At 46.7% G+C, this 18,879-nt stretch overlaps 1 protein-coding gene across 3 annotated transcripts in view; it reads left to right on the forward strand.

The window, feature by feature from the left end:
• LOC134350321 (translocating chain-associated membrane protein 2-like) overlaps nt 1-18,879 on the forward strand; it is an 89,619-nt gene that overhangs the window by 45,984 nt on the left and 24,756 nt on the right. For all 3 annotated transcript variants that reach the window (XM_063055370.1, XM_063055369.1, XM_063055371.1), the window contains 4 exons: nt 465-549; nt 13,811-13,881; nt 16,700-16,804; nt 18,118-18,261. In XM_063055370.1, coding sequence (XP_062911440.1) covers nt 465-549; nt 13,811-13,881; nt 16,700-16,804; nt 18,118-18,261 — 405 coding nt within the window. The remainder of the gene's footprint in view (nt 1-464; nt 550-13,810; nt 13,882-16,699; nt 16,805-18,117; nt 18,262-18,879) is intronic.

Genomic DNA, 18,879 nt, shown 5'->3' on the forward strand with positions numbered 1-18,879 from the left:
GTTATGATAGTTCCTAGGTTAGTCAGGGTGTCAAAGTTTACAGGAGAAGGCAGGAAATGTGGTTGAGAGGGATGGAATAGAAGAGCAGAATCGAGTCAATTAGCTTCACTCTGCTCCTGTTTGTATGGTCTAACCCTGGGCACTGTGTGTGTGTGTGTGTGTGTGTGTGTGTGTTGGGTGGGTTAGTGTGGGGGCATTGTATTTTGTCGTGTGTGTTAGGTGCAGCACTCTGTGTGTGTGTGTGTGTGTGTGTGTGTGTGTCCCCGTGTTCCCTGGGGATGGTGGAACCCTGGACCCTGGGGTGCCCAGTGTCAGTGGGAACCAGTGCTGCAGGGTATCCAGTGTGAGGCTGTGTCCCACAGGGAGGTGTTGATGAGGGCTGTGTGAGGAAGGAGTGTTGTTGGGGCAAGAAGTGGAGGGTGTTGTACTCGAACAAACATTGACTAAATTCTCTGTCTTGATAGCTTCCAGATGAAGTTGTTCTATCTGTACCAGATCTCGTACTGGATCCACATGCTGCCAGAGCTTTACTTCCAGAGGGCGCGCAAGGTGAGCTCAAGCTCAAGTTTAATTGAGATTGCTTGACTTCATTGTAACTTTGGAAGGCCAACAAAAAGAAGTGAGGTTTAAGCAGAGCAGCCATTGTTGGAACGGCCATTCTGGGAGCACCACAGGGCTGTGTGCTTAGCCCCCCGCTCTACTCGCTTTACACCTGTGACCGTGTGGCTAAGTACAGCTCCAGTGCAAGTTTGCTGATGACACCACTGTTGTGGGCTGTATCAAAGGCGGTGATGAATCAGCATACAGGAGGGAGATTGGAAATTTGCTTGAGTGGTGTAATAACAACTTCTCAATCATTGTCCATAAGATCAAGGAATTGATAGTAGACTTCAGGAGAGGGAAACCAGAGGTCCATTAGCAGGTCCTCATCAGATAATCAGAAGTGGAGAGGGTCAGTAATTTTAACTTCCTGGGTGTCTATCTCAGAAGACTTGTCCTGAACCCATCAAATAAATATAATTGTAAAGAAAGCAGGACAGCACCTCGACTTCCTCAGGATCCTGGAAGGTTCACCATGTCATCAAAAACCTTGGCGAACTTCTATAGATGTGTGGTGGAAAGTGCGCTGACTAGCTGCATCGGGTGTGGTGCGAGAACACCAATGCCTTTCAGCAGAAAATCCGACAAAAGGTGGGATTTTGTAGGATTAGGTAGTGCCCAGCACATCACGGGAAAAACCCTCCCAACCATTGAGCACACCTACTTGAAATGTTGCCATGGAAAAGCAGCGTCCATCATCAAAGATGCTCACCACCCAGGACGTGTTCTCTTCTCACTGCTGCCACCAGGTAGAAAGTACAGAAGCCTCAGGAATTGCACCACCAGGTTCAAGAGCAGTTACTACCCCTCAACCGGCAGGCTCTTGAACAGAAGGAGATAGCTACACCTTTAAGGACTCTGTTATCTTGCTATTTCATGCTGGTTATTTATTGCTATTTATTTCTATCTGCATTTTCGCAGTTTGTTTACCGTTAATAGTTCCTGATGTTTACAGTTTACAGTCACTGTTCTGTAGATAAGACCATAACACAAAGGAGCAGAATTAGGCCATTCAGCCCATCGAGTATGTTCCACCAATGCATCACGGCTGATCCTGGATCCCACTCAACCCCATACATCTGCCGTAAACTTTGATGTCCTGACTGATTAGGAAACTTATCAATTTCCACCTAAATATACCCACAGACTTGGCAGCCAGTGCAGTTTGTGGCAGAGCATTCCACAAATTTACGACTCCGGCTAAAAAAATTCTTCATTCCCTCTGTTCTAAAGGGTCGCCCCTCAATTTTGAAGCTGTGCCCTCTAGTTCTGGATACCCCCGCAAGAGGAAACAGCCTCTCCACATCCACCCTATCTAGTCCTTTCAGCATTTGGTAGGTTTCAATGAGATCCCACGCATTCTTCTAAATTTCAGTGAGCACAAGCTGCCCAATGCTGTTCATTTATTAACCCCTTCATTGCCGGGATCATCCTGGTGAACCTCCGATGACAACGCATTCTTTCTGAGATATGGGGCCAAAACTGTTGACAATACTGTAAGATACTGGATACAATACTGGAGATGCAGCTCGATGACCTTTGGTCAGGGAGAGTGAGGAGGTGATAGAGAGGAGCTATAGGCAAGTAGTCACACCAGGGCCTCGGGAGACAGATTAGTCGGTAACAGGAGAGGGAAGGGCAAGAGTCAGATACTAGAGAGTACCCCAGTGGCTGTCTTCCTTAACAAAGAGTATCCTGTTTGAGTACTGTTGGGGGGGACGGCCTTGAATCCAAGGTGGACCAATATCCTGGCAGGGAGGTTTGCTAAGGCGAAACTAGAATCGCTGGGGGGTAGGAACTGAACTGAAGAGACGGAAGAAGGGGAGGTTGGCTCAGAAATAGGGAAAGCTTGGAGACAGTGTGAGAGGGAGGATAGGCAGGTGATAGAGAAGGGATATGCTCAGATCGATAGTTTGAGATGTGTCTATTTTAATGCAAGAAGCATCATGAACAAAGCAGATGAGCTTAGAGTGTGGATCAATACTTGGAGCTATGATGTTGTGGCCATTACAGAGACTTGGATGGCTCAGGGGCAGGAATGGTTACTTCGAGTGCCAGGCTTTAGATGTTTCAGAAAGGACAGGGAGGGAGGCAAAAGAGGTAGGGGTGTGGCACTGCTGATCCGAACCATAGAACCATAGAAACTACAGCACAGAAACAGGCCCTTTGGCCCTTCTTGGCTGTGCCGAACCATTTTCTGCCTAGTCCCACTGACCTGCACACGGACCATATCCCTCCATACACCTCCCATCCATGTATCTGTCCAATTTATTCTTAAATGTTAAAAAAGAACCCGCATTTACCACCTCGTCTGGCAGCTCATTCCAAACTCCCACCACTCTCTGTGTGAAGAAGCCCCCCTAATATTCCCTTTAAACTTTTCCCCCCTCACCCTTAACCCATGTCCTCTGGTTTTTTTCTCCCCTTGCCTCAGTGGAAAAAGCCTGCTTGCATTCACTCTATCTATACCCATCATAATTTTATATACCTCTATCAAATCTCCCCTCATTCTTCTACGCTCCAGGGAATAAAGTCCTAACCTATTCAACCTTTCTCTGTAACTGAGTGACTCAAGTCCCAGCAACATCCTTGTAAACCTTCTCTGCACTCTTTCAACCTTATTTATATCCTTCCTGTAATTTGGTGACCAAAATTGAACCCAATACTCCAGATTCGGCCTCACCAATGCCTTATACAACCTCATCATAACATTCCAGCTCTTATACTCAATACTTCAATTAATAAAGGCCAATGTACCAAAAGCTCTCTTTACGACCCTATCTACCTGTGACGACACTTTTAGGGAATTTTGTATCTGTATTCCCAGATCCCTCTGTTCCACTGCACTCCTCAGTGCCTTACCATTAACCCTGTATGTTCTACGTTGGTTTGTCCTTCCAACGTGCAATACCTCACACTTGTCAGTATTAAACTCCATCTGCCATTTTTCAGCCCATTTTTCCAGCTGGTCCAAGTCCCTCTGCAGGCTCTGAAAACCTTCCTCACTGTCTACTACACCTCCAATCTTTGTATTATCAGCAAACTTGCTGATCCAATTTACCACATTATCATCCAGATCATTGATATAGATGACAAATAACAATGGACCCAGCACTGATCCCTGTGGCACACCACTAGTCACAGGCCTCCACTCAGAGAAGCAATTTTCTACCACCACTCTCTGGCTTCTTCCATCGAGCCAATGTCCAATCCAATTTTCCACCTCTCCATGTATACCTAGCGACTGAATTTTCCTAACTAACCTCCCATGCGGGACCTTGTCAAAGGCCTTACTGAAGTCCACGTAGACAATATCCACTGCCTTCCCTTCATCCACTTTCCTGGTAACCTCCTCGAAAAACTCCAACAGATTGGTCAAACATGACCTACCACGCACAAAGCCATGTTGACTCTCCCTAATAAGTCCCTGTCTATCCAAATGCTTGTAGATTCTGTCTCTTAGTACTCCCTCCAATAACTTACCTACTACCGACGTTAAACTTACTGGCCTGTAATTTCCCGGATTACTTTTCGATCCTTTTTTAAACAACGGAACAACATGAGCCACTCTCCAATCCTCCGGCACTTCACCCGTAGACAGCGACATTTTAAATATTTCTGCCAGGGCCCCTGCAATTTCAACACTAGTCTCCTTCAAGGTCTGAGGGAACACCCTGTCAGGTCCCGGGGATTTATCCACTTTAATTTTCCTCAAGACAGCAAGCACCTCCTCCTTTTCAATCTGTACAGTTGCCATGGTCTCACTACTTGATTCCCTCAATTCCATAGATTTCATGCCAGCTTCCTTAGTAAATACAGACGCAAAAAACCTATTTAAGATCTCCCCCATTTCCTTTGGTTCCGCACAAAGCCGACCACTCTGATCTTCAAGAGGACCAATTTTATCCCTTACAATCCTTTTGCTCTTAATATACTTGTAAAAGCTCTTTGGATTATCCTTCACTTTGACTGCCAAGGCAACCTCATGTCTTCTTTTTGCCCTCCTGATTTCTTTCTTAAGTATTTTCTTGCACTTCTTATACTCCTCAAGCACCTGATTTACCCCCTGTTTCCTATACATTTCATACAACTGTCTCTTCTTCTTTATCAGAGTTGCAATATCCCTTGAGAACCAAGGTTCCTTATTCCTATTCAATTTGCCTTTAATCTTGACAGGAACATACAAACTCTGCACTCTCAAAATTTCCCCTTTGAAGGCTTCCCACCTACCAATCACATCTTTGCCAGAGAACAACCTGTCCCAATCCACACTTTTTAGATCCTTTCTCATTTCTTCAAATTTGGCCTTCTTCCAGTTCAGAACCTCAACCCTAGGACCAGATCTATCCTTGTCCATGATCAAATTGAAACTAATGGCGTTATGATCACTGGAACCAAAGTGCTCCCCTACACAGACTTCTGTCACTTGCCCTAATTCGTTTCCTAACAGGAGATCCAATATTGCATCCCCTCTAGTTGGTCCCTCTATATACTGATTTAGAAAACTTTCCTGAACACATTTTACAAACTCTAAACCATCTAGACCCCTAACAGTATGGGAGTCCCAATCAATGTATGGAAAATTAAAATCCCCTACCACCACAACTTTATGTTTCCTGCAGTTGTCTGCTATCTCTCTGCAGATTTGCTCTTCCAAGTCTCGTTGACTATTGGATGGTCTGTAATACAATCCCACTAATGTGGCCATACCTTTCCTGTTTCTCAGCTCCACCCATAAGGGCTCAGTAGACAAGCCCTCTAATCTGTCCTGCCTGAGCACTGCTGTAATATTTTCCCTAACAAGCAACGTTACTCCCCCACCTTTCATTCCTCTGCCTCGATCACATCTGAAACATCAGAACCCCGGAATATTAAGCTGCCAGTCCTGCCCCTCCTGTAGCCAAGTTTCACTAATTGCTACAACATCATAATTCCACGTGTCAATCCACGCCCTCAACTCATCCGCCTTCCCCGCAATACTCCTAGCATTGAAATATATTCACCTCAGAAGATTTTTACCACCACTCACAACCTTTCTATCAGCGGATTTGCTTAAACTTTCAATATCATTTATTTTCACCCCAGCCACACTGTCAGCTCTGGCACTCTGGTTCCCATCCCCCTGCAAATCTAGTTTAAAGCCTCCCCAATAGCACTAACAAACCTCCCTGAAAGGATATTGGTCCCCCTGTGGTTCAAGTGTAACCCGTCTCTCTTGTACAGGTCCCACCTGCCCCAGAAGAGGTTCCAATGATCCTGAAATCTGAAACCCTGCCCCCTACACCAGTTTCTCAGCCACTTGTTCCTCCTCCAGAGCATCCTATTCCTACCCTCACTGGCACCTAGCACAGGTAGCAATCCTGAGATTACCACCCTTGAGGTCCTGCTTTTCAGCTTCCTACCAAGCTCTCTATACTCACTGTCCAGGACCTCCTCACTCTTCCTTGCTATGTCATTGGTACCGAACCACGACATCTGGCTGGTCACCCTCCCACTTCAGAATGTCATGCAATCGATCAGAGACATCCTTGACCCTGGCACCTGGGAGGCAACAAACCATCCTGGATTCTCTGTCACGACCACAGAACCTCCTATCTGCACCTCTCACTATCGAGTCCCCTATCACTACCGCTCTCCTCTTTTTTCCCCTCCCTTCTGCACTGCAGAGCCAGACTCAGTGCCAGAGATCCGGCTACTGCAGCTAGTCCCAAGTCCCGAGATAGTGACATGGCTGCAGAAAAGGAGGAAGTCATGGAGGGATTGTCTACTGAGTCTCTGTGGGTGGAAGTTAGAAACAGGAAGGGGTCAATAACTCTACTGGGTGTTTTTTATAGACCACCTAACAGTAACAGGGATATCGAGGAGCAGATTGGGAGACAGACGCTGGAAGGGTGTAATAATAACAGGGTTGTCATCTTGGGAGATTTTAACTTCCCAAATATTGATCAGCATGTCCCTCGGATGAGGTGTTTAGATGGGGTGGAGTTTGTGAGGTGTGTTCAGGAAGGTTTCCCGACACAATATGTAGATAAGCCTACAAGAGGAGAGGCTGTACTTGATCTGGTATTGGGAAATGAATCTGGTCAGGTGTCAGGTCTCTCAGTGGGAGAGCATTTTGGAGGTGATCACAATTCTGTCTCCTTTACCATCGCATTGGAGAGGGATCGGAACAGACAAATTAGGAAAGCGTTTAATTGAAGTAAGGGGAAATATGAGGCTTTCAGGCAGGAAATTGGAAGCATACATTGGAAACAGATGTTCTCAGGGAAATGTACGGAGGAAATGTGGCAAATGTTCAGGGGATATTTGTGTGGAGTTCTGCATAGGTACATTCCAGTGAGACAGGGAAAGGATGGTAGGGTACAGGAACCGTGGTGTACAAAGGCTGTTGTAAGTCTAGTCAAGAAGAAAAGATGAGCTTACGAAAGGTTTAAAAAACTAGGTAAAGATAGAAATCCAGAAGATTATAAGGCTAGCAGGAAAGAGTTCAAGAAAGAAATTAGGAGAGCCAGAAGGGACCATGAGAAGGTCTTGGCGGGCAGGATTAAGGAAAACCCCAAGGCATTCTACAAGTATGTGAAGAGCAAGAGGATAAGACATGAGAGAATAGGACCAATCAAGTGTGACAGTGGTAAAGTGTGTATGGAACTGGAGGAGATAGCAGAGGTACTTAATGAGTACTTTGCTTCAGTATTCACTACAGTAAAGGATCTTGGTGATTGTAGGGATGAATTACAGTGGGCTGAAAAGCTTGAGCATGTGGATATTAAGAGAAAGGGTGTGCTAGAACTTTTGGAAAGCATCAAGTTGGATAAGTCTCTGGGACCAGGTGAGATGAACCCCAGGCTACTGTGGGAGGCGAGGGAGGAGCCTCTGGCAATGATCTTTGAATCATCAATGGGGACGGGAGAGGTTCCGGAGGATTGGAGGGTTGCAGATGTTGTTCCCTTATTCAACAAAGGGAGTAGAGCTAGTCCAGGAAATTATAGACCAGTGAGTCTTACTTCAGTGGTTGGTAAGTTGACAGAGAAGATCCTGAGAGACAGGATTTATGAACATTTGGAGAGGTATAATATGATTAGGAATAGTCAGCATGGCTTTGTCAAGGGCGGGTTGTGCCTGATGAGCCTGATTGAATGTTTTGAGGATGTGACTAAACACATTGATGAAGGTAGAGTAGTAGATGCAGTGTATATGGATTTCAGCATGGCGTTTGATAAGGTACCCCATGCAAGGCTTATTGAGAAAGTAAGGAGGCATGGGATCCAAGTGGACATTGCTTTGTGGATCCAGAACTGGCTTGCCCATGGAAGGCAAAGAGTGGTTGTAGAGGGGTCATGTTCTGCATGGAGGTCGGTCACCAGTGGAGTGCCTCAGGGATCTGTTCTGGGACCCTTACTCTTCTTGATTTTTATAAATGACCTGGATGAGGAAGTGGAGGGATGGGTTAGTAAATTTGCTGATGACACAATGGTTGAGGGTGTTGTGGATAGTGTGGAGGGCTGTCAGAGGTTACAGCAGGACATTGATTGGATGCAAAACTGGGCTGGGAAGTGGCAGATGGAGTTCAACCCAGATAAGTGTGAGGTGGTTCATTATGGTAAGTCAAATATGATGGCAAAATATAGTATTAATGGTAAGACTCTTGTCAGTGTGGAGGATCAGAGGGATCTTGAAGTCCAGGTTGCAGGTTGACTTTGTGGTTAAGAAGGCATACAGTGTATTGGCCTTCATCAACATGGGATTGAATTTAAGAACCGAGAGGTAATGTCACAGCTATATATGACCTTGGTCAGACCCCACTTGGAGTACTGTGCTCAGTTCTGGTCGCCTCACTACAGGAAGGATGTGGAAACTAGAAGGGGTGCAGAGGAGATTTACAAGGACGTTGCCTCTGTAACTCTCGCTTCAGGAAGCGGCTTAATCTAGGGGGTGATAGCCCCCGGTCCGGCCAAACTTAAGAAATCTCGTTTGGGTGAATGCTGCGTGATGTGTCCCCTGTTACAAATCAGTATCACGAAATAACAATATGCGATTAAACGTGAACTTTATAATTCTAAATTTGACTGTCTGGTTAGTAAATAAACAAAAAAAGAAAAGAGCCCACTCTTATGAAACAGACTATTGCGCAATGTTGGAGCTCACTGATAAGCCGTTTGTTCACCATCGACCTCCTCCGATCATCGCTGACCTTCGGACCCTCACTCCAAGTCCACTCCTTCCGGCAATCTACAACTCTCTCCACTCGTGTCTTCTCTCCTCATCTCTCCCTGGCAAAAGACCACAAGTTTCCGTCTCCCAGTTACACAAGAAGGAACAACATGCCGCTCATTGGCTAACATGTCCCGTTATCTCTAGTCATAACCCAAACATTGCTGCTACAGAGAAACCATTACCTCAACAGTGGAATATTACAGAGAAGCCATTATCTCAGCCTTAGCTGTGAAACCTTACAGTGTGTTACACCTGGATTGGGGAGCATGCCTTACGAGAATAGGTTGAGTGAACTCGGCCTTTTCTCCTTGGAGCGACGGAGGATGAGAGGTGACCTGATAGAGGTGTACAAGATGACGAGAGGCATTGATCGTGTGGATAGTCAGAGGCTTTTTCCCGGGGCTGAAATGGCTGACACAAGAGGGCACAGTTTAAGGTGCTTGGAAGTAGGTACAGAGGAGATGTCAGGGGTAAGTTTTTTATGCTGTCACATGACCAGCAACAATGAATATATAATTGAGTCAGGTTTTATAAACAAACATAAACATTTATTAAACTCTGATCAACAGTAGCGAAAAGTATTCAAACGACTAACTTAACTGGAAGATAACTGCTATACGGCAACTCCGGAACAGTTCTTAAAGTGGTAAATTTGAACATAGATCTTAAAAGGGTAAATTCGAAAGTCCAAGTGATTTACACAGTCAATAAGGAGAGACTTCTCTGGAAACAGATTTCTTCGAAGACGTGACGTTACTGCTGATTCTCCAAAGGATTCACGACGAAGGAAATAAAACGGCTTAAAGAAATTGACCTTTTCTAGGCGAATGAACACGGCCAAAAACCTTCCTGATATTACAGGGGTTACCTTAGATGCAGGTCACTATTTCTGAACGAAGATTCAATAAGGTCGATCCTTTATGAAACCGCCGAAAGACACCAACCTTACTCGATCCTTCAGGCTCCCGTACTTTAGTAAGATCTTCACTCTCCAATACTAGACTTACAATAGAAAGTAAAACTGCAGTTTAAAATGAAACTGCATCATGAGATGAATATGCAGCATAACGGAGTAACTGACGAATTAAACAACGAACTAAACTGTGTAACAACAGGGGTTTCCAGTTATATACCTGTTGAGAGCATGTCATCACGTGACCTCACACTGGTGGGAAAATTACATCACTCCTCCACAAGACCATTACATCATGCTCACAAGATACTGAATTACATCACGGTCATTAGACAGTCACAAAATAGCCACAAGGTATGTAACAATGCAGAGAGTAGCGAGTGTGTGGAATGGGCTGCCGGTGACAGTGGTGGAGGCGGATACGATAGGGTCTTTTAAGAGACTCCTGGATAGGTACATGGAGCTTAGAAAAATAGAGGGCTATGGGTAAGCCTAGGTAATTTCTAAGTTAGGGACATGTTCGGCACAGCATTGTGGGTTGAAGGGCCTGTATTGTGCTGTAGGTTTTCTATGTTTCTGTTGGAGAGGGTTCAGAGAAGATTCGCAAGAATGATTCCAGGAATGAAAGGGTTACCGTATGAGGAACATTTGACAGCTCTTGGGCTGTATTCCCTGGAGTTCAGGGGAATGAGGGGGGATCTCATAGAAACATTGCGAATGTTAAAGGCCTGAACAGATTAGATATGGCAAAGTTATTTCCCATGGTAGGGGATTCTAGGACAGGAGACATGACTTCAGGATTGAAGGACGTCCACTTAGAACAGAGATGTGGAAAATTACTTTAGTCAGAGAGTGGTAAATCTGTGGAATTTGTTGCCATGAACGGCTGTGGAGGCCAAATCATTGGGTGTATTTAAGGCAGAGGTAGATAGGTTCTTGATTAGCCAGGGTATCAAAGAGTACAGGGAGAAGGCAGAGGAGCGGAGATGACTGGAAAAATTCGATCAGCCCATAATTGAATGGCAGAACAGATTCGATGGGCCAAATGGCCTACTTCTCCTATATCTTACGGCCTTACGGTCTGAAGTGTGGCCTGACTAGTGTCTTATAAAGGTTCTGCATTATCTCATTTATATTTTATCCCCTTGAAATAAATGCCAACATTGCATTTGCCGCCTTTACCACAGACTCAATTGTAAAATTAACCCTCTGAGAGTCTTGCTCGAGGGCTCCCAATTATCTCTGCACCTCTGATGTTTGAACCTTCTCCCCATTTGGATAATAGTCCGCACTGTTGTTCCTTTTACCAAAATGCATTATCATACATTTCCCCACACTGTATTCCATCCGTCACTTTTTGCCCATTCTTCCAATGTGTCTAATTCCTGCTGCAATCGCATTGCTTCCTCAGCACCACCTACCCCTCCACCTATCTTTGTATCATGGAACATAGAAATTTACAGCACATTACAGGCCTTTCGGCCCACAATGTTGTGCTGACCATGTAACCTACTCTAGAAGCTGCCTAGAATTTCCCTAGCGCATAGCCCTCTATTTTTCTAAGCTCTATGTACCTATCGAAGAGGCTTTTAAAAGACCCTCACAACATGCTGGAGGAACTCAGTAGGTCGGGCAGCATCCATGGAAAAGAACAGTCAACGTTTCGGGCCGGAACCCTTTGTCAGGACTACTGAGTCCTGATTTAACGGTTTAAAGTACACTCAACCAATCCGCAAACTTTGCCACAAAACCATAAATTCCATTACCTAAATCACTGACAATATAGTGAAATGTAGTGAAATGTAGTGGTCCCAGTACTGACCGCCGAGGAACACCACTAGTGACTGCAGCCGACCAGAAAAGGCCCCTTTTCTTCCCACTTGCTGCTTCCTGCCTGTCAGCCATTCCTCTATCCATGCCAGTATCTTTCCTGTAACACCACAGGATTTGATCTTGTTAAACTGCCTCATGTGTGGCACCTTATCAAGTGCCTTCTGAAAATCGAAGCAAATGACATCCACTGTATGTACTCTGATAGTAAATTATGAAGTGGCAGTTAGAATACTTGGGAGTCCTCATGCAGGATTCCCTAAGGGTTAATTTGCAGGTTGAATCTGTGGTGAGGAAAGTAAGTATTCATTTCAAGACGACGAGGTTATAAAAGCAAAGATGTAATGCTGAGGGTTTGAGGCACAGGTGAGGCCTCACCCGTATTGTCAGCAGTTTTGTGCCTCTCATCCAGGGAAAGGTGTGCCAGCACTGGAGACAGTCCAGAGAAGGTGCACCAGAATGATTCCAGGAATGAAACGGTTAACGTATGATGAGTGTTCGAGACCTGTACACACAGGAATTTAGAAGAATGAGGGGAGGATTTCATTGAAACCCATTAAGTATTGAAAGGCTAGATAGACTTGTGTGGAGAGGGTGTTTCCAATAGTGTGCAAGTCAGAATAGAGGGGCATCCATTTAGAATGGGGATGAGTAACTTCTTTAGCTAGAGGGTGGTGAATCTGTGGTAATCATTGCCACAGAAAGGCTGGAGAATGGGGTTGAGAGGGATAATAAATCAGCCATGATGAAATGGTGAAGCAGACTCAATGGGTTGTGGCCTAATTCTGATCCTCTGTCTTATGGTCTTGCAGTCGAATTTGTCATTCCGCCATACACATGAATACAGCCAATTTAAAGTGTTCTTCTGAGGCCAAGGTGCAAAGCACAGTACCAACAGTTGCACATAGCACACATAATTATGATAGCAGATGAAAAGACATTACGTTGAAAATGAGCAGGGAATTCAAGGAAGGTAGAGGTGCAGATTGGCATTGTGGTCAGCCCAGACACTGTGGGATGAAGGGCCTGTTCCTTTGCTATATTGTCCCTGCATGCAGCATGGTCTGATAGTGACAGGTAATGTGTTTGCCCCAGTATTGACAGGTGATGTCCATCTCCTCCTACAGCAGAGAGCCTGACTACCTGCTGTGGCATCATAGCTCAGTTCCCTAACATCGACCTCCTGCTAGACCCACCACTTCATCATCAATACCATAACTTCAGAAGATACTGGAGCAGAATTCGACCATTCGGCCTATCAGGTCTGCTCTACCATTTCATCCTGACTGATCCATTTTCCCTCTAGACCCGATCTGCTGTCTCCCTGTATCCCTTCATGCCCTGACCAATCAAGAATCTATCAACCTCTGCCTTAAATATACACAGTGACTTGGCCTCCAAGGCCAGCTGAGGCAATGAATTCCACAGATTCACCACTCTGGCTAAAGAAATCCCCCCTCATCACTGTTCTAAAAGAACCTCCTCTGTCCTGAGGTTGTGTCCTCTAGTCTTGGACTCTCCCACCACAGGAAATGTACCCTCCACGTCCACTCTATCAAGGCCTTTCACCATTCTGAATTCTGAATTCCAGTGAATACAGGCCCAGAGTCATCAAATGCTCTTTGTATGACGTAATACACACGAGAAGTTATGCAGATGCCGGAAATTCAGACCAAAACGGTGGAGGAACTCAGCAGGCCGGGACCTGATGTGAATGGGGGATAACTGTTTATTTCCTCCATTGATGCTGCCTGACCTGAAGTGCTACAGCATTTCATGTGTGTTGTTCACAATCAGTAGCATGGCAGGTCCAAGGCTGGGTTCCTGTGTTCAGTGATTCAGCTCCTGACACCCCACCTACAAGGCACAAGCCAGAAGTGTGATGGAATTTGCCTGGATGAGTTCAGCACGGACAATTGTTGACCATCAAGGACAAAGCAAACCCTGTCATCGGTATGCTATGGTCCATCTCACTGTGGCTGCAGGATACTCTGGCAGCTCCTCCCAAACCCACCACCTCCACTGGCTGGGGGTGGGGGGGGGACATTAGGAACTTTCCACCAGCTCTGTGGGAGCCCCTCCCCACAGGATCAGCACCCCCTTCTCAAAGGGAGCGAGGGTGAACAGTTCTGCTGTGGGAACGTGCAGTGGGCAGATGTTAAATGTTTGCTGAACGTGTGTGTGTGTGTGGAGGGGCTGTTGCGGCTCGTTTGGTTGGTTGGTGGGTGACACGCTGCGTTTTGTGTCTGACAGGAGGAGATTCCACGTCAGTTACTCTACATCACCTTGTATTTCCTGCACATCACGGGGGCCTACCTACTCAAGTAAGTGTGCAGCAGGGACAACTCCCTCTCGTCTGTCTGTTGAACTCTGGACAGGTAGAACAGCGGTTTCCAAGTTGATCTATTTACAATCTCAGCACTGATATTGGATTTTAACCGGGGATTTGTACAGGTTGGGAAGTCAATATGGAAGGGTCGAGGTTACTTTCAGGAGACGGATTTCAATACAGCAAAGTGAGGCGATGTATTTCGTAAAGTCAAAATGGTGTAGGATGTTTACTGTGAACGGTAGGGCATTAGGGAGAGTATTGGAGACTGAGGAGTGCTAGTGCGAAGCAGCATCACAGGTTGACAGGGTGGTGAAAAATGTGCTCGACACTGGCCTACATCAGTACAGGAACTGGGATTTTATATTGCAGTTTGCTCACCCTCTTGTAAAATGATGTGGTTAAATTGAAGAGAGTACAGAGCATATTTACAAAGAAGTTGCCGGGACCGGAGAGCTTCAGTTACAGGGAGAGGTTGGCCACGCTAGGTCTTACTCCTTGGAATGTAGGAGAGTGACGAGTGATCTTATAGAAATGTGTAAAGGTCTGGGAGTCATAGATGAGGTGGATAGTAACAGTAGGGGAGACCAAAGCTAGGGAGTGTGCTTAGGTTTCTGGTGAGAAGGGGCAGTGCTGGTGAGGAGCAGTGCTGCCAGGATAATCAAGGACACGACCCACCTCCATTTTTTTTGCACTACCTTACTTCCCATTTTTCTATTTTCTATTTATAATTTATAATTTAAATTTTTAATATTTACTAATTTTAACTATTTTTACTATCTTTAATCTTTAATATTTGTGATCTAGGGAGTGTGAAGTGCAGAATCAAATATCACTGTGATGATTGTACATTCTAGTACCAATTGTTTGGCGACAATAAAGTATAAAGAAAGGAAGGATTTCACAGGGATCTGAGGGGCAACTTTTCCACACAGAGGGGGGTGAGTACAGTGGTGCTTGAAAGTTTGTGAACCCTGTAGAATTTTCTCTATTTCTGCATAAAATGTCATCAGATCATCTCGTAATCCTAAGACTAGATAAAGAGAACCCAATTAAGTAAGTAACACAAAAAACAATATATTTCATTTTGTTATCGTGAAAAATGATCCGATATAACATGTATTTGTTGGAAAAGGTATGTGAACTCTGGTGTAATTCCTTCTACAAAAGCTGTTTGGAATCAGGCGTTCCAATCAATGAGATAAGATTGGAGGTGTGGGTTGTAGAGGTGCTCTGCCCTACAAAAATAGACACAAAGTCTTCTCAAGCAAAATCTGTTTATGTGCACCATGCCTTGATCAAAACAACTTTTAGAGGACCTTAGAAGGAGGATTATAGAGATGCATGAAGCTGGAGAAGGTTACTGAGCCTTTCTAAAGAGCTGAGTGTTCATCAATCCACAGTAAGGGAAATTGTCTGCAAATGGAGGAAACTCAGTACTGGTGCTACTCTCCCGAGCAGTGGGCATCCTGCAGTGATCACACCAAGAGCACAATACACAGTGCTGAAAGAGCTGAGAAAGAACACAAGGGTAACAGCAAAAGAACTGCAGAAATCTCTAAAATTTGCTAAAGTCTCTGTTCACGTGTCCACTATAAGAAAATACTGAACAAGAATGGTGTTCATGGAAGGTCACCACGGAGAAAACCACTTCTCTCCAAAAAAACATTGCTGCACATCTCACGTTTGCGAAAGACTACCTGGATGTCCTACAATGCTCTGTGGACAGGTGAGACAAAAGTTGAACTTTCTGGCAGAAATGCACACTGTTATGTTTGGAGGAAAAAGGGCACTGCACACCAACACCAAAACCTCATCCCAACTGTGAAGCCTGGTGGAAGGAGCATCATGGTCCAGGGCTGCTTTGCTGCCTCCGGGCCTGGACACTTTCAAAATTGTATCAAGGCATTTTTTAGGAGAATGCCAGGGTAGCAGTCTGTCACCTAAAGCTTAATAGAGGTTGGATAATGCAACAAGACAATGATCCATACATCAACAACAGAATGGTTTAAAAAGAAGAAAATTTGTGGTTTGGAGTGGCTGAGTCAAAGTCCTGACCATAATCCTATTGAAATGCTGTGGAAGGACCAGAAGCAAGCAGTTCGTGCGAGGAAGCCCACTAATTCCCAGAGTTGAAGCAGTTTTGTAAGGAGGAACGGCCCTCATCCTCCAAGCCAATGGGCAGAACTGATCAATAGTTACCGGAAACGTTTGGTTGATGTGATTTCTATACATGTGGGTCACACCAGTTACTGAAAGCAAAGGTTCACATACCTTTTCCAGCAAATACATGTAATATTGGATCATTTTTTCAATAAATAAATTAATAATGTTTTGTGTTATTTATTTAATTGGGTTCTCTTTGTCTCGTTTCAGGACTTGTGTGAGGATCTGATCATATTTTAGGTCATATTTATGCAGAAAGAGAGAAAATTCTACAGGGTTCACAAACTTTCTAGCACCTCTGTATATGGAACGAGCTGCCAAAGGAAATGGTTGGGGCAAGTACAACAGTATCATTTGAGAAGTCATTCAGTAGGTCCATGGAGTAGTCGGGCTTGGACTGATAGGGTCAGAATGTAGGAAATTGACACTGGTTGGCATAGACTAGTGGGCCAAAGGGTCTGTACCTGTGCTGTACTCTTTGATGCTGAGGGGGCGATGTTGGTGTGAGAGTGGAAATTTTCCGAGGGGGAACATTAGGTTGTTGGGCCGAGGGGGGATATTGATGTGGGGAGAACCGTGAACAGGAGCAGTAGAGACTGACCCAGGGGTGAGGGCTGTAGGTACTGACTGGTGTTTTATGTGTACAGTCTGACGCGGTTGGGGCTCGTGTTACTGGTGTTACAGAGTGTGGCAGAGTTGGTGTTTCACCTGGCCCGGCTATTGTACTTCTCCAATGAGGACAACCAGAGGCTGTGAGTGCACAGGGGTGGGGATGGCGGGTGGGGGTGGGATTGTTAGGGGCATTGGTGGCGGGGGGGGGACATCGGTGAGGGAACTTTGGGGTAAGTGGGTGAACGTTAGACTTTTCCCCTTCTGAATCACAGACTGGTGAGCAGAATCAGTTGCTGGTGTGCTGGGACCACCCCCCCCCACACTGACCCCCCACCTTCACGGACAGGACAGGTCCCCACCACACCGTCCCTACCCCCAATGACAGGACAGATCCACCAGCAGTGAGCCCCCCCACACTGACAGGACAGATCCCCCCCCCACACTGACCCCACCCCCAATGACAGGACAGATCCACCAGCAGTGAGCCCCCCCACACTGACAGGACAGATCCCCCCCCCACACTGACCCCACCCCCAATGACAGGACAGATCCACCAGCAGTGAGCCCCCCCACACTGACAGGACAGGTCCCCCCCCACAGTGTCCCCACCCCCAATCACAGGACAGATCCACCAGCAGTGAGCCCCCCCACACTGACAGGACAGGTCCCCCCCCCCACACTGACCCCACCCCCAATGACAGGACAGATCCACCAGCAGTGAGCCCCCCCCACACCGACAGGACAGGTCCCCCCCACACTGACCCCACCCCCAATGACGGGACAGATCCACCAGCAGTGAGCCCCCCCCACACTGACCCCACCCCCAATGACAGGACAGATCCACCAGCAGTGAGCCCCCCCACACTGATCAGGACAGGCCCCCCCCCACACTGACCCCACCCCCAATGACAGGACAGATCCACCAGCAGTGAGCCCCCCCACACTGACCCCACCCCCAATGACAGGACAGATCCACCAGCAGTGAGCCCCCCCCCACACTGACAGGACAGGTCCCCCCCCACACTGACCCCACCCCCAATTACAGGACAGATCCACCAGCAGTGAGCCCCCCCACACTGACCCCACCCCCAAAGACAGGACAGATCCCCCACACTGACAGGACAGGTCCCCCCCCACACTGACCCCACCCCCAATGACAGGACAGATCCACCAGCAGTGAGCCCCCCCACACTGAACCCACCCCCAATGACAGGACAGATCCACCAGCAGTGAGCCCCCCCACACTGACAGGACAGATCCCCCCCCCACACTGACCCCACCCCTAATGACAGGACAGATCCACCAGCAGTGAGCCCCCCCACACCGACAGGACAGGCCCTCCAGCAGTGAACTGCCCCTGGGTTACCGAGGAGAAGCCACGGAGGAGCTCCAGTGGGTCACTGTCGGTGTCGGTGTGGCTGCTGTGTTGACTGAGCCTGCTGCCTTTGACCAGGTTTAACGTGTGGGCAGTGGTGTTTGTCCTGACCCGTCTCGTCACCCTCACCCTGGCCGTGCTGGTTGTGGGATTTGGTCTCTCCCGTGTCCAACATCAAACCTTCGACGTGGAGAAAGGAATCTTTAACTCCCTTCCGATCCGGTAAGTAGCAGCCAGCCTTCCTCTGAGCGTGGGGAGGCATGTGAAGAAAAGTACTCGGGCAAAGTGGCTTCCGGAAGTTTCACTGGCAGGCTGAGAGCTGCCTCAAGCACTTCATCAGGCAACTCATTCCATTCACCCTCGCATGAAATGTTGCTATTCTTCTTTCTATTAAGTAAGACCATAAGATGTAGGAGCAGAATTAGGCCATTTGGCCCATCGAGACTGCTCCGCCATTCAATCATGGCTGATCCTTTTTTATTCTCCTCCTCAACCTCATTTCCTGACCTTCTCCCCGTAACCTTTGATGCCATGTCCTATCAATCTCTGCCTTAAATACACCCAATGACCTGCCCTACATCGCTGCATATGGCCACAAATTTCCCACCCTCTGGCGAAAGAAATTTCTCCGCATCTGTTTTGAAGGGCTGCCCCTCTATCCTGAGGCTGTGCCCTCTTGTCCGAGACTCCCCCACCATGGGAAACATCCTTTCTTATTATCTGAATGGTGGCCGATTAGGAAAAGGGGAGGTGCAACGAGACCTGGGTGTCATTATACACCAGTCATTGAAAGTGGGCATGCAGGTACAGCAGGCGGTAAAAAAGGCGAATGGTATGCTG

This window comes from Mobula hypostoma, chromosome 8 (genome assembly GCF_963921235.1).
Source record: "Mobula hypostoma chromosome 8, sMobHyp1.1, whole genome shotgun sequence".
NCBI lineage: Eukaryota > Metazoa > Chordata > Chondrichthyes > Myliobatiformes > Myliobatidae > Mobula > Mobula hypostoma.